This window comes from Dipodomys spectabilis, unplaced genomic scaffold (genome assembly GCF_019054845.1).
Source record: "Dipodomys spectabilis isolate Male_0828 unplaced genomic scaffold, ASM1905484v1 ptg000728l, whole genome shotgun sequence".
Classification (NCBI taxonomy): Eukaryota; Metazoa; Chordata; class Mammalia; order Rodentia; family Heteromyidae; genus Dipodomys; species Dipodomys spectabilis.
In genome coordinates this window covers 1,021,635-1,036,865 of record NW_024871405.1, presented here as the reverse complement: position 1 = coordinate 1,036,865, position 15,231 = coordinate 1,021,635, and the positions used below count along the sequence as shown (strand labels likewise).

The window sequence follows — 15,231 nt, the reverse complement described above, 5'->3', positions numbered from 1 at the left end:
CATGCAGACCTGTGTTTTGGGGGACCCTGTGGAAGCAGGGAGCGCAACCCTGTGTTTTGGGGAGCCCTGGTGGAAGCAGGACACACAGACCTGTGTTTTGGGGGACCCTGTGGAAGCAGGACACACAGACCTGTGTTTTGGGGGCCCTGTGGAAGCAGGGAGTGCAGCCCTGTGTTTTGGGGACCCTGTGGAAGCAGGGATCGCAGCCCTGTGTTTTGGGGGCCCCTCTGTAAGCAGGGAGTGCAGCCCTGTGTTTTGAGGAGCCCCTGTGGAAGCAGGGCACACAGACCTGTGTTTTGAGGAGCCCCTGTGGAAGCAGGGCACACAGACCTGTGTTTTGGGGGCCCTGTGGAAGCAGGGAGCACAGTCCTGTGTTTTGGGGAGCCCCTGTGGAAGCAGGGCACACAGACCTGTGTTTTGGGGGACCCTGTGGAAGCAGAGAGTGCAGCCCTGTTTTTTGGGGGGCCCTGTGGAAGCAGGGAGTGCAGGCCTATGTTTTGGGGGGCCCTGTGGAAGCAGGACACACAGCCCTGTGTTTTGGGGGGCCCTGTGGAAGCAGGGATTGCAGCCCTATGTTTTGGGGGCCCCTGTGTTTTGGGGAGCGCAGCCCTGTGTTTTGGGGGCCCTGTGGAAGCAGGACATACAGCCCTGTTTTGGGGGGCCCTGTGGAAGCAGGACACACAGACCTGTGTTTTGGGGGCCCCTGTGGAAGCCGGGAGCGCAGCCCTGTGTTTTGGGGGGCCCTGTGGAAGCCGGGAGCGCAGCCCTGTGTTTTGGGGGGCCCCAGCCTGCTGTAGACACGGCTCTGGACTGAAGGGGGAGCCCGAGCGCTGTGGATGCGGCTCCAGCCGGGTGGGGGAGGTGCAGCCTTGGCGGCCCTGGTCTGGAGGAGCCGCACCTAACAGGGTGTTCTCACACTAAGTGCAGACGCACAGCCCTGCCCTGGGTGGGGGCGGGGGGGGGGGTGAGGGAGGAGGCTCGGCAAGTCTTAGATGGGTGGAAGGCACCCAGCCTAGCTGTGGAGAGCCCCTCTGGGGCGGCTCGAGTCCCCCACAGTGTGGAGGGCAGGGCTGCGGCCTGACACCCCACTTTTTGTTCTTCCAGCCTTGGCCGGAAGCCCTCAGCGGGCCCTGAAGTGGATGAGGACGAGGGTTTTGGGGACTGGTCCCAGAAGCCGGAACTGTGGCAGCCACGCTGGGCGGGCGAGGCCCCCCAGAACGAGAGCCCCGAGGGGGGGCTGGCAGAGGACAGGCAAGTGGGGTGGAGGCCTGGAGGCTGGGCCTCCTGGCAGAGCTCTTCCCCGTCCTGAGCTCCTCACTCACGCTGTGATCAAGACCCCTGTTTCCCTTTCCTAGCCACCCCCCACCCCCGAGAAAAAGCCCAAAGGCTTTAGGAGGGGGAAGAGAGGGCGGCAGGAAGGGATGGGAAGGAAGAGAGCTAGACGGTGAGGTGTCCTGGGTGTGCTGGAGGGGGAGGCGGTGAGGAAACTTCATTCCTGGCTCCCCGGGCCCTGGGGCCCCGTCCAGGCCAGCTGTGGAGGGCTGGGGTCCCAACACATCAGCACACAGCTGCAGCACGTAGCTAAAGCAGGTTGTGCCAGGAAGGTACGTGTCCCTTCCGCCCCTGGCCCTCCCCGGGGCCGCTGACCATCCCCAGGAGGTGGACCAGGTGTACGCCTGCAGTTCCTCACGCGGCCCGCACACGGGGACGCCTGGGCCTGTCTGACCGGGGTGGGGGCGAAGACCCCAGACCCGCTGGGGCCTGGGCATGGGGGCCGTCCCCCCGCCTCCTCCCAGCTCAGGGTCCATGCCTGGGGAGTGAGAGGGCGGGCTCCTTCAGGCCCGGGCAGTGTGTGTGTTCACCAGTTCCAAGATTGGGGCTAGGGCCCCACGGCCTCGAGCGGGCCGGAGCCCAAGGCTGAGCTGTCCACTTTCCCGGATTCAGCCCCCTGCTGGCCCCTCGGAGGCCCCGGGCCAGCAGGCCCGCCCGCTCTCCCCTTCCTGCCTCAGGGCCTCCGCTCTCCTCCCCAGCACTGGCTCAGTTTCTCCAACGTGTCCTGGGGGACCTGTACACACCCAGGTGGACTTCTTGCTGCCTTGCCTTCCACGCAGCTCTCTCTCGGGCCCCACATCAGGGCACTTTTGCTCTTCCCTGGCGGAGCCCGGCCTGTGGCTTGCACCCCCACCCCACACCTGCAGGGCCGCCAGGCCCCGGGTGCCTGAATGACCCCTCTGTGTGGCGGCTGCTGGCGCAGGCCCTGGCCCACCTTGGGCGGTGGGTCTGGGTCTTGGCTGGCATGCACACCCCGGGGTCTGAAATCATGGAAAATGAAAGAATTTACCGTCTTGTCCTCCGGGCTCATTCCCACTCACATACAGAGCCACACCCGGTGGCCAGCTGTCAGCCTCCCTTCCCCTTCCCCGGCCCTCTCCCTCCACGGCCCTCAGTCCTGATGTGGACCCTGCCCTCCCTCCACAGCCTGACCCCCTTGCCCACCCACAGAGCAGGGCAGGAGCCGGCAGCCCGGGCAGCGAGGCCAGGGACGGCCTCTGGAATCCGGCCTTGTCCAGAGAGGGGCTACAAGGGAGGTCCAGGCTCGGTGCCCGGGCGACTCGGTGTGCAGGGCCCGGGCGGCGGTCCCTGCTCTCCGCGGGCCTAGGCCTGCAGCGGCGGGGGAGGGGGCTGCCTCTGAGGAGGCTGGGTCTCCCTCCTCAAAGAAGCAGGGATTCAGAAGCCCACCCCAGTTCACAGATGAGAACGTGGAGGGCTCCCCTTCCTGCCGTAGGCCCAGCCAGCGTCGCTGTGACAGCGAGGCCAGCGGTGGGCCATGCCGACCCGACGTCCCCCTGGAGGACCTGCACCTGAGCCCGGAAGAGGCTGCTGGGGGGTCCCCGGGGGTGGCCGAGGACGAGGTGAGGGCTCCCCAGGGATGTGGACACCCCTCCCCCTCCCAATCTGGGGCCATTTTCTTCCTGCACCGCTCTGGGCCTCTTGGACTTGGCCTGGAAGAGCCGGTGCCCAATGCCCAGCCACAAAGGCCCCCCCCCCAACACATTTCTTCAGGGCTGTGAGGCTGGTGACTGTGGGCGAGTTCTTCCCAGAACATAGATGGTTCCTCACCCTAACCGTCTGGCTTTCTTTCTCTAGCACCAGACAGGTGGACAACACAGGACCCCCAGCCCTCCACTCTCAGTGGGGACCGCGGAGCCCAGCTCACCTCCCCTGAGCCCCTCCATCAAAGTAAGTGAGGCCGTGTGCCTCCCCGCCCTGCCTCCCCAAACATGGTCCCCTAGTGATCGGGACAAGGGTGGTTGGATGGTCAGCTCGGACCTCGGGGATCCGGAGCATGGATCTCGTTCTGCGGCCCAAGACCCACACTTCTGCCCACCCTCCACAGCTGGCTGACCGGACAGAGTCCCTGAACCGCTCCATAGAGAAGAGGTGGGTCTGTGTGCTCTCCAGCATTCCAGCGCCCCAGGGTGGAGATCTGGGACTGTGGAGGGCGTGGAGGGGGACTGGGGGCGCTGGGAGGCCCCAGTGGGGAGACCTGAGTGGGGCTCTGCTTTCTTCTTCCCTCCAGCAACAGCGTGAGGAAGACTCAGCCGGCCCTGCCCATCTCCACCATTGATGAGCGTCTGCAGCAGTACACCCAGGCCACTGAGGTGCGTGCGCCTGCCTTGCTCACCCGCCAACCCCGTCCCGCAGCACGGGTCTATCCAGGCGGTGTCAGCTCATCCACACCAGCCTGTGTCCTTCCACCCAACCAACACCCCCCCCTTCACTAGCCCCCACCCCACCCACCCCACCTGCCCATCCAACCGGCGCCCCTCTACCCCCCCAGGCCCCTCCTCCAATCTGACCTCAACTCCCCTCCTTAGCCTGCGTCCCTGCACCCATCCCCGGACACCGGAGCATGCCCAGTGTCCTTGCTTCCCTATTCCCAATGACCAGGCCCACATCGTGTATTAAGGCCCTCTAGGGGACACCCAGGATAAAGAGGGACACTGGTGGACACACCCATGTTCAATTTCTCTTGGGGCTCTGTGTTCTCCGCAGTCTGCTGGTTGGACCCCGAAGGTGTCCCGCCAGACCTCCATAGAGCTGCCCAGTATGGCCGTGGCCAATACCAAGAACCTGTGGGAGACTGGAGAGGTGCAGACTCAGTCTGCTGCGAAGACTCCCCCCTGTAAGGTAGGGGCTCCCCTGGCAGGGCTGGTCTGGGAAGGCCGAGCCGGAGAGGTCAGTGGCCAAGGAGGTCCCTTGGAAGAGTGCGTGAAGCAAGGGCGGACAGAGGGCCCGGGGAGGCCCTGCTGGGGGCAGCGCTGTCAGGGGACAAGGGCAGGGGACCTTCTGTCCTGCCCTGCTTCTTCTGGGCCTCACTCGAAGGCAAGAGGGGGTCTAGGCAAAGCCAGGCAGAGGAGAGAGGCCTAGGACCTAGAGCCTCCAGCGCCACGGCCAGACTCTCTACCCTCTCCTTCCTGAAGGATATCGTGGCTGGAGATATGAGCAAGAAAAGCCTCTGGGAGCAGAGAGGAGGCTGTAAGACCTCCTCCACAGTCAAGGTAGAGCTCCACATTCCGGGCACAGGCTGGGGGCAGGCAAAGAGGGGCTACCCACATCGGGGGGATTGCCCTCACCAGCCCGACTCCACCTCTTCCCCAACAGAGCACTCCGTCTGGGAAGAGGTACAAGTTTGTGGCCACCGGACATGGAAAGTACGAGAAAGTGTCTGTGGACGAGGGTCCGGCGCCCTAGGCTGCGGAGGCCACCTGTCTGGGTGAGTCGGGTGAGGAGCAGAGCACGGCACATCGTCCCCACGTTCACATCGCTCCATCGTTCACAGTTGCCTTCTGCGAATGTGTCCTGGGGCCTGTGCGAGGCGGGGCCCTGGGGGCTGAAGGCCACGGCCCACACCAGAGGGGCCTTCCTGGGCCGGGGCACACCGGAGCCCCTGGTCTCCAACCAGCCCAGAGTCCTGCCCCTTCTCCCAGGGCCAGGCCACTCATCCGCCACGCCCTGGGGGACTCCCAGCATGCCTAGCGGGGCCTGCTGGGGAGGAGAGGCCACTGCGGGCTGACCCTGGAAGCGGTGGAGGCCTCCCTGCGGAGTGCAGGCCGAGGGTCTGTCACAGGCCAGAGCCTAGGCCTGACCCTCCGTCCTCACTGAGGCTACCGGAAAGTTCTACTGCTGGTGAAGACAGAGAGGATGATGCCGTATGGTTAGATGTGTATTTTTTTTAATTTTTTATTGTAAAGATACTATACAGAGGGTTACAGTTACATGAGCAAGGTAATGAGTACACTTCCTATTGAGCATTGTTACCCCCTCCATGGTTAGATGTGTATTTATTAGTGGCCTGCCCTCCAGGCTCCCTCTCGACAGCTATCCTGTCTCGGGCGGGGCAGTGGGCCTGCCCCTGTTTCCTCCCCGCGGTGACCCTGTTGTGTTCCGCTGCTGGCCCCTCTGAGGCCCTCTCCTAAGAACCGAGTGGACGGCAGGGCCCCTTCAAGGCCTTGCCCAGCTGCCGGCTGCCCCTCAACCCACCTTGGCTTGCTCTTCTGGTAGCTGGCCCCGACCTCCCCTCCCCCATTTCTCTGTCCCCTCCGAGAGTCCTGTTGCCGTAGCCCAGGAAGGGGGGAGAGGAGGCAGCCGACCAGGCCGCGCCAGCCCTCTCCTCTGCCCGGTCTCCTACCCCGCCCTGGGCGCTCCCTATGCTAGCTAGCTCCCGAGTCCCCTTCTCCCTGCACCCTGACCCACGGGTCTGGCTCCCATCACTCCTCAGACCCAGCCACCCCCCAGCTTACTTTAGCAGGATGAATCCATCCCTTAGCCTTTGACAGCGAAGGGAGAGGGCCAGGCTGGCCACTCGAAGCCTGGCTGACCTGGCTGGTTGGGTGGGTGTATCGCCTCTCCCCCCATCTGACACACTCACGTCCTTCTGCCCTCCCCAAGCTCCCGTGCTCCTCAACAAGGACTGTCCCTGCCCTTCCTCACTGGCCCTCATGCAGCCCCTCCATCCCCTGCCCCGTCCGCCTTTCTGACTGGTCCTTTTGGGTCCCACTACCTGACCTGCCCCCAACCGGCAGGCTGTACCCAGCACCTGCTGCCCCGATCCCATGCCCACCTGCTCCCATGATGCCCACATGCTCCCATGATGTCCACCTGCTCCCATGATGCCCACCTGCTCCCATGATGCCCACCGCCCTCTGGTGATGGCCACACCCCTCTTCTTCCCACCCACAACCCGTGGCCCCAGGGGAGCACCCTGGTCCCTTCACTGCAGCCGCCAGCCGGCCGCAGTCCGGTTGAAGTTCTTGGGTTGGGGGCTCAGCTCTAGGACGTGGTGGAGTGTGGGAGGGGGCCGCGCAGCCTCCTGCAGCTTCCGGGCGTTGAAGCGAGGCCGGTACAGGAAGGGCAGGCGGCTGAGGCTGGCCATGGGCCGGTCCCCGGCCCCGGGCCCCGCCGTGCAGCTTCGCGATTCGGCCACTGACATTTGGTACAGCACTGCGTCCCACATCCTGGAAGCCCGGGAGGCGGGCGGCCGAGGCCCGGCCGGGGCCCTGGGCTCTGGCTGGGAGGGCTCCAGGCTCTGCTCAGGCTCTGGGAATGGAGGCTGCTCGGCCTCCTCCATCAACTGCCTCTTGAGACGTGTCCAGCCGCTGAGCCGGGGCTTGGGTGCCACTTTGGGGACCGGGCATGGGTGGGGGCCGGAGGGCGGGGCCAGGAGCGAGGCCGGAGGACTGGACACTTGCTCCGCCTGTGAGGTCAGCTCCTCCAGACTCTCAGTTTTGGGGCTCCCGGCGGCTGGGCTGAGAGGTGGAGGTCCTGGGGAACGGTAGGTGGGGGCGATGGGCACAATCACCCTGGCACCGGCCTCTCTGGGCACTGAGGCCTGGAAGCTGGGCGGCAGCCTAGCCGCCGGGGGCCCCCCTGGCCCGGGGCTGCCCCCCTGTGCCCCGGCTGGCAGCGGGCGGATGTGAGCGACTGGGATGAGAGGCTGGGTGCCCAGAGCACGTGGGGCTGTGTGGCCATCCTGGCCACGGGACCCCCCGTGCAGAGCCCTTCTGGGGGACTCAGGGGTCCCCGCGTGCGGGGATGCGGCCAGCTGGATGTGCACCTGGGTGATGTGGGTGGCGCTTGCCTCTGGGGCAGGACTGGGGGCTCCGGGCCTCGGCGGGGCCTTGAGGTGAGCAGACAGAGCCCTCTGCTGGGTCCGGCTGACGGCGAAGGAGGACCTCTGGGGGGGTGAGGAGACCTGCTGGATGATGGGCGTGTGCGGGGGGCGGGGCTGCGGGGCCACCGCGCCAGGGGCCCCCACGGGACATGGAGCCTCCGGGGCCTGTGCGGTGGCCGTCTCCACCTCGTGGCTGGCCTCACTCACGGGGGACAAGGAGGCCCGGAAGGCCCCTGGGGGGGCAGGCGCGGCCCCCGCTATCTTCTTCCGGGCAGCTTTCCTCAGGAGCTTCTGCAGCCGCAGGTTGTCTTTTCCCGGCTTGGGCGGCAGGGGCGGTGGGGGGCCCAGGGGTCTTCCGGGGCCTGGGCCGCCTTCCCCCAGGGCCCCTGTGGCACCCAAGGTGAGCATCCCGGTGCTGGAGGAGAGGAGCAGACAGGGCAGTCAGGCTGGTCGCTGCTTCTCCCTCCCTGCATGGGCGAGGGGCCTGTGGTCATCTAAGTCTGGGGGTGGGACAGGGGGATCCCTGGCCCTAGAACCTTCCATGTGCCTTCTAACCATTGTCCTGAGTGAATCTGTCCTGAGTGAGTCTGAGGCCACTTGGGCAGGTGTCTTCAGGGTCTTTGTCCTCCCTGCTGGCCCGGCTCGAAGCTGGGCTGCCCGTGTGCACAGGCCCGGGCAGGCCGCAGCACCGCACGGGATGGGGGCAGGAGACCCACTGGCGAGCGCCAAGTGAGATGCTTGTGCCTGGCTGGCTGCCGGCGGCCGCGGCCGCTGTGGGCAGGAAGAAGGGGCTGCCTCCAGACTCGTGAGGGGTGCTGTGCCGCCGGCAACCCAACCACAGGCGCGTCCGTCATTGGCCAGCCAGTGGTGAGAGTGCCGGCCAAGAGGATCAGGAAAGCTGAGGCACATGGGCAGAGGTAGACCGGCCCTGAGATGGGAGCAGTTTCCGCTGAGCTGTGCTAAATCGGATATGCCCCAGACCTCCAGGCCCAGGTGGTCCTGGAGAAGCAATCTCCCTTGGTTTCTGGGCACCGGGCCTCACTGGCCCTGCCCAGGCCTCCTCCTTGGCTTCTGGGCGCCCCATGTTTGCAAGGACATTGACAAATAGCATCTGGGCGGAGCCAGGGGCCGCCTGGTTTGGGAATGGAGGAGGCCTAGTGCTGTGTGATCGGGCTGGCTCTCCCAAGGAAGGGGCCAGGAGGCATCTGCTGGGGCTGCGTCCCCATGGCTGGTGGTTCCTGGGGCCTGGGCCCAGCCCTGGGGACAGGCAGGGTGGTGGGCAGTATTCCCTCCCCTGTGAGCTGGCCATGAGCAAGGCCAAGGCTACACCCTGGGAGGGGGCCTCAGCAGGAGGCTGTAACAGAGATGGTCTCTGGGCTGTAGGAAGGGATGTGAGCAGGGTGACGGCGGGGTGGGGGGGAGCAGAAGGTTAAGGCAGGATAGAAGACCCCCCCCCACTAATCTTCCCCTTGCCTGTGGCTATGCCTGTGCAGGTGCCAGCGGCAGCTCCCTCCACACCCAGGAGAGACTCCAGTCTCGTGCCGCCATCAGCATGGCCTGCCGGGCTCCTGCGACAGCTCCGCTCTCTGCCACCTCCTCTGGCTGCTGAACCTTCCTGCCTCTACCCCCCCTCATTCTCTTGCCCCTGACTGCCCTGTCTGCCCCTCTCCTCCAGCGCCGGGATGCTCACCTTGGGTGCCACAGGGCCCCTGGGGGAAGGCGGCCCAGGCCCCGGAAGACCCCTGGGCCCCCCACCGCCCCTGCCGCCCAAGCCGGGAAAAGACAACCTGCGGCTGCAGAAGCTCCCCACTCTGCCTCTTACGTCAGGGAGAAGGATGAAAACCTAGGATTGGCCACAAGAACTGCTTCCTAGACAACCCAGGAGCCCCAAGAAAGTCCAGAGGTCTGCCCTCCTCCACACTGATCTGAGGGGCGCTTGTACTCGCGACGGATGCTCAGAACTCTGTCTCTCCCCGACCCCACTTTCAGATGCCCCCCATCCCCCACCACATTTTGTGTAATAAAGCTCCTGGAATGTTCCTCACCAGCTCGCCTGTGTTCTCTCTTGCGACACAGTTATGGTGCCCTGTGGCTGGACCCCAAGCTCCAAGTGTGTGGGAGCCTACATTGGGGTACCCATAGCCATAGCGTGTGGGGACCACATTTCTTGTCCAGCATGTTTGTGGTTCCTTTTCTTCTGTCCAATACAAGCTTCACAATGTGCTCCGGTCTGTGCTCCACTGTGGCTAGTAAGGGTGGCAGCCATTGTGGCACCCAGGTGCTCAGGGAAGGCTTGTGGATGGATATCTGGATGGACAGATCAGTAAATGGCTGGCTGGCTGAGCAGATGGGTGAGTGGACAGAGGGACCAATGGATGGACAGATGGACAAGTGGATAAATGAATGGGAGAATGAGTGGATGGATAGACAGATGGATAAATGGATGGAAGTATGGATGGACGGACGATGGATAGATGAGTGGATGGTGGGTGGGTGAACAGCTGGAGAAGCAGATAGATGGGCGAGTGAAGATGGTAGAGAGGAGGGAGGAGGAGAGGAGTGAAGGGCTGGATGTCCGAGCTGGCGCGTGGATGCGGGGGGGAAAGGGGGGCCTGACCGGGACTCAGGTGAGCACAGTCTCCCCCAGTGCCTCTTCTCTTGCTAGACTAGCACTCATATCTCGCCCCAGCCCCGCGCTCGGCCATCTGAAGCCCTTTGGCGCTGTCCAGGCTTGACCTTATCCACTTAGCCGTTTCCACTGTCTACATCCTGATCTACCCGCCTTGCCAACATGGTCAGCTCAAGAAGGCTAAGGCTCCACAGAACCCGGGTGCCGAGGCTGGAGGGTCAGCTGGCCCCATGCTCCTGACCCCCGGCCGCCCCACTGAGTGTCCGGGCCATGCTGCCTCCTCCTGGGCAGGATGCCACGTGAGGGCGGGGAGCAGGCTGAAGCCCCCCAGGGGGCGTGGCAAGGCAGGGAGTGGACAGGGGCAGGGCCGGAGCCAGTGTACCTCACTGGAGGTGGCAAGGGCCCCCTGGCCTGTCCCGAGGCATGAGCTCCCAGGGTCTGCCATTCGCCTGCAGCTCCACAGACAACCTCACGCCACAGTGGTGCTGGCCACGCTGCCCACACCTGGAGGGGAGGCAGGCTCTAGGGGGCCCCTGTCCAGGCAGTATCTGCCTGGGACACCGGGGAGCAGTCGCCCTGCCCGACTGTCTGAAGGGCCTCAGCTGCCGCTGCTCCTCCCCCAGGCCACCCCCCCTGTGGCCCCGCACCCAGGAGATGCCATGGGAACCCACAGAGCCAACCTGCGATCTGTAAAACCAGGAGGCCCAGGGTGGCTGAGGCCGCTGTGACCGTGGCGCGGTCTCAAGTGCCACGTCAGCTGCTCCTCTCTCTGGAGAGGTCAGCCTAGGGCATGGGGTGAGGCTCAGGGTCCGCAGGCTCCTCCACGGCCAGCTGTGGGTGCTGGGCGAGGGGACAACCCGGTCATCCTGCCGGGTACCCACACGGGTCGTGCCCCCCGATTCTCCCACAGCTCAGCACCCACTGCCTCAGAGGTGGACCCTCCCCACACACGGTGCACTGGGTCCCTGGCCTCTTCTCTGGTGGAAACCAGTCTCCCATCCATCTGGCCTGGGCCACCTCTATCCTTGACCTCTACCAGGGTCTCTACACAACCCCTCCCCGCCTTGTACGTGCACACACGCGCACACACAAGCGTGTGCACACACACACACACGCACACTCACTCCCGAAGGAAGGCCTCCACCCCAGCTCCGCACCCCACACCCAGCCTCAGCCGGGCCAGGTGGGACCTGGGGTGGGTTACCTGCTGAGGTTCTTGGTGGCTGGCAGCAGCCTGTGCAATGGTGCCCACTCTACGCTGTCCTGCTGCACCTTGGGCCTGGAGCCCTGAGGAGGAGGTCCCTCTCGTCCCTCTGACCTCACTGGAGGGCATCTGCCAAAGGCTAAGGCTCCAACGTGGGCAGCCACCCTCCCCTGCTGGCCAGGCAGGGCCACTGCAGAGCCCCATCCCGCCCGCCTGCCCAAGACCTGTGATAGAGAAAGCAAGGTGTGCTGGCCTCCAGGACCAGCGCCGCGGAGCCCGAGGGCAGAGGGCAGCGCCGCGGAGCCCGAGGGCAGAGGGCAGCGCCGCGGAGCCCGAGGGCAGAGGGCAGCGCCGCGGAGCCCGAGGGCAGAGGGCAGCGCCGCGGAGCCCGAGGGCAGAGGGCAGAGGTGGGTGGGTGCCAGCCAGGGGTGTTCACAGACGTGGCACCACAGCAACCTCTACAGCCAGATTGCTGGCCAGCCTCAGGGAGGCGTCCCGGCCGGGTGGGGCCTGCCCAGCGCTCGCCATCTGAAGTCACGGGCAGGGGGAGTAGGAGGGGCTGGCTCGGACCCGGAGGCCCAGGGTGGCCCAGGAGTTCCGACTCCCAGGGCTCTCCCAGAGCTGGGGACTCAGGAGGACACGGGCAGGGGTGGGGCCCTTCCCTGACCGTCGGCAGACTTTGCCCTCTAACCAGGGGCCTGGTAGCCCCATCTCCAACAGGTAGGGTTTGGTGAGTGCCAATCACAGCCTTCCAGATAGCCCGAGAGCCAGCTGTGGCACACAGCACCAGGGCTAGAACTCTCAAGAGCAGGACCCCTGTGTGTGTCCCCAGGGTGCGCCCTGTCCTGGGAACTGGCTTGCACCTGACACAAATTTCTTCCTTGAACTGGGTGGCTCCACTAGTCATGCCCAGACTATAGGAACTGGGGAAGTGGAATCAAGCATCAGGCTGCTCACTCTCCACCGGTGCCTCAGTTTCCCTGACGGCAGGGCTATCTGGGTGTGTGGGCTCAGTAGCACACACGGGGACTACCAGAAACCTAGAAGGATCTGCTGGTTGGAGAGTGCCCCCTGGAGTCCTGGGGAAAGACAGACCGGGCTCTGAGGCCAGGCTCCATGGCACACAGTCCAACCTGCTCAGGGCTGAGCACCTTCTGGAGAAAGGGGAGCCCTCAGGGGGCCTGAACCCCTTCACAGACCAATGGCCGTGGCATGGCCCCAGCCTTGGAAGCCCCCTCATCGCAGTGCTCTGAGCCTGCGCCACTGCAGGGCATGGGCCATGGTTTCTTCTGCCCTTGGGGCCTGGGTGTGCCGGGGAGGTCCACATGGAAAATCAGGACTGGCCTCCAACAGGCTTGGGATGTCTTGGGACCAAGAACTCAAAAGCCTCCATTCTCTGGGCATCTTGGGCTCCTCTGATGGAGAAAGGGGGGTTGTCCTGGGGTAAGGTGCGGGTGAAGGAGAGAGGAGCTGTCCTGGGCACCAGCTCTGCTTCCCAAAGACCACTCGGATCTGGGCACTGTGGACCTGAGGCTCTAGCTTTGTGGACCACCACCCCAGCCTGGCCAAGGGCGGCGAGCGCCCCATCCTGCAGCCACTGAATCTCCTCCTGCTGCCATCCTTGGCCCATCAAGAATGCCCCCACTGCTGATGGTAAAAATAGCAGCTGACACCAGGCAGGGACCTTGCCTCCTTCTCCAGGCACGTCTCCTCCAACTCGCCTCCTTCGGCCTCTTCCTCCGGCCATTCCTATACTTGGTCAGGGGCCTGCACGGACACACCCTCCCCCCTGCCCAGCCACTGGCCAATGGGCTGCAGGGGAAGATCGAATGTCCTTATAACACAAGGCTGTGTGGGGTGAGCATCGCCTGCAGCCGGTCCTGACCACAGGAGCTCAGACCTTCTCAGACTCTACTACAGGTGGGTATGGGGCACAAGCAGCCTGCCCAGGACCCCTGGCCACCTCAGGGCTGGGCTGCCAGCATCTGAGGGGCACTCCGGGCCCTGGGGCTGAGGGTCGAGGCGGCATGCTACCTAGGTCTTCGACTGAGAACATGGTGGCAGGAGCCGGGAGGCTGCCTGGGGCCCAGGTCGGGGATTCTGGCACGGAGTTCTGATGCTTCCTGCGCCTCCGGGTGAAGCAGGAGGCCGGCTCCTGACCCAGCACAGGGCATGGGCCCTGGGCACGTGGCGGGGGTCCTGGGAGCCGTGGGAATGAGTTGGAGAGAGGCGAGGAATGAGACCGAGTCCATGCAGCGGGCCCTGTGCAGAGCGTGGAGGGCTGCCTGCTCACCGTGGCCGTGGGGCCTCAGCGGCGCGGCGGGTGCCCGGTGACCGGGAGCAGGGCACAGCAGCCCGGGCTCTGCGTCTGAGCTCCCTCGACCTTTTTGTAGGGGTGATGGCTATGGTAGGAGATGCTTTGTGGGGAGAGGTGCCTGGGCCCCAGGTGGCCTGGGCACTCCCTGGTGTCCAGGTCGGGTGGTGGACGGGGCAGGTGAGGGAGGACGGAAGCCGGGGAGGAGGGCCCAGCCCTGTCCCGCCTCGCTGGAGCCCCCTGAAGCCCCGCCCTCTCACTCGGGGTCCCCCTGAGGCCCCCAGACAGGTCTCTCATCTCCCAGGGCCCCCCACGCTTGCCGAAGCTCTAGGGAATCCTGGGCGGAGACAGAGCCAGGCGGAGGGCAGCAGGCTCGGGGCAGCAGGTGGGGAGCAGCAGGCTCCGGGCAGGCATGGGTCGAGTCCGTGGCAGAGCCTCCTGCGCCTCCCTGCACTCCTGGCTAAGCCCCCAAGGAGCTTGACCTCACAGGCTATTTCCATACACAGCCTCGGAGGGCACCCCCCCCCCCCCCCGCCCAGACAACTGCTTTCCTTCTCCGAGGGTGGAATGTCCTCCTAGCCCCTGGCACCCGCCTGTACCCTCCCCAGCTGACGGGGAGGGTACAGGATAGAGCCCCCAGACAGGGGAGGGCAGGGCAGCCCCGCCCAGCCTCCTGCCGGCTCTGCACTGGGCAGGGGCCTCAGTTTCCCCATGTGGATGGGGGGGCCTTGCCTCACCTCAGAAGGAGATCTTGCTGGCTTCATCCAGGAGCCAGGGACGGGGGTAGGAGGGTAGAGTGACCCCCGCGCCGACCCCCTCCCCCTTGCCATCTTGGGTTTCTGGGCAGAGGCGTCTTGCTCATTTTAATGTCTATTTCTGGACACCTCAGCTGCCACTGGCTCCTTATAAATACCCACCCCCACCCTGGGCACAGGCCACAGCCCCCCCCCCCGTGGTGGCTGACAGGTGTGAGGCCTGCCCAGCCAGAGGTGCTCTGGGCAGAGGGCCCGACTCCCCGCGCACGGCCCTCCCTCCCCAAGGAGAGCAGCCCTGTGGGAAGGCAGGTGTCCGTGGCTTGGACCCTCCCCTGGAGGCATCACTCTGGATGAAGAAGGGGTGGACGGGGCCCAGGCAGGGCCAGCAGGATGCTGGGCAACCCTGGCCGGTCGGCTGATGATGAACTCGTAGGCTCCACTGCCAATCTGGGAGGGGCTGCCCACGGAGGGCCAGCGGACCCCACAGCCTCGTGACACCACACAGGGGTGCACCCAGGCTAGAAGGGGGTCTACAGGCACCAGGCAGGGGTGCACCCAGGCTAGAAGGGGGTCTACAGGCACCAGGCAGGGGTGCACCCAGGCTAGAAGGGGGTCTACAGGCACCAGGCAGGGGTGCACCCAGGCTGGAAGGGGGTCTCAGGTATGAGCTGGGTAGTCTTGTATGGAGATTAAAGTTGTTCTGGGAAAATGAACACCATCAGCCATCACAGGGCTTCGGAAGGCACCCACCTTCGCGTGGATTACAGTTCCCTTTTAGCTGGTGGACCACAGCGGGACACCTGCGGCCAGCCTTGGGCACAGGGTTCTCCAGTAGACCTCAATGGCTTCCCAAGCACCCGGGGGACGTGGGCACGTGGTGGCGTCTTCTTCTCAATTCACCCAGCGCCTGCCCAGGCCCCAGCAGGATCTCCGAGCCCGCTGGGGAAGGAGGCCCGGCAGCGTGGGCAGTCTGAGATGAGGAGGCCCTCACAGGGTCTCATGACACACAAGGGGCTGCGGGGTGTCCCGCCAGGGCACCGAACTCCCAACGGAGCCACAGTGGCAGACTGATTGGGGAGGACTGAGAGGCCAGGGAAGGAAGCCCCCTGCCCCGCGGGGAGGAGCTGGGCCTGGGGGCCTTGGACCAGCAAGAGG

At 65.2% G+C, this 15,231-nt stretch overlaps 2 protein-coding genes across 3 annotated transcripts in view; one reads left to right on the top strand and one right to left on the bottom strand.

Annotated features, from left to right (window-relative positions):
• The window catches only part of Lsp1 (lymphocyte specific protein 1), a 37,905-nt gene extending 28,687 nt beyond the window's left edge, over nt 1-9,218 (top strand). Inside the window, exons 3-11 of one of the 2 annotated variants that reach the window (XM_042672572.1) lie at nt 1,105-1,251; nt 2,786-2,912; nt 3,148-3,240; nt 3,398-3,441; nt 3,581-3,662; nt 4,057-4,191; nt 4,485-4,562; nt 4,666-4,777; nt 8,668-9,218. In XM_042672572.1, coding sequence (XP_042528506.1) covers nt 1,105-1,251; nt 2,786-2,912; nt 3,148-3,240; nt 3,398-3,441; nt 3,581-3,662; nt 4,057-4,191; nt 4,485-4,562; nt 4,666-4,755 — 796 coding nt within the window. In that variant the 3' untranslated portion in view covers nt 4,756-4,777; nt 8,668-9,218. The remainder of the gene's footprint in view (nt 1-1,104; nt 1,252-2,785; nt 2,913-3,147; nt 3,241-3,397; nt 3,442-3,580; nt 3,663-4,056; nt 4,192-4,484; nt 4,563-4,665; nt 4,778-8,667) is intronic. The other variant, XM_042672573.1, reaches the window with a different exon arrangement.
• On the bottom strand, nt 4,798-8,647 carry LOC122102050 (proline-rich protein 33-like). The gene has a single exon (XM_042672571.1). It carries the CDS (start codon nt 7,580-7,582, stop codon nt 6,275-6,277), a length of 1,308 nt encoding a protein of 435 aa, XP_042528505.1. The 5' UTR covers nt 7,583-8,647; the 3' UTR covers nt 4,798-6,274.
• Nucleotides 9,219-15,231: the final 6,013 nt, after the last annotated feature.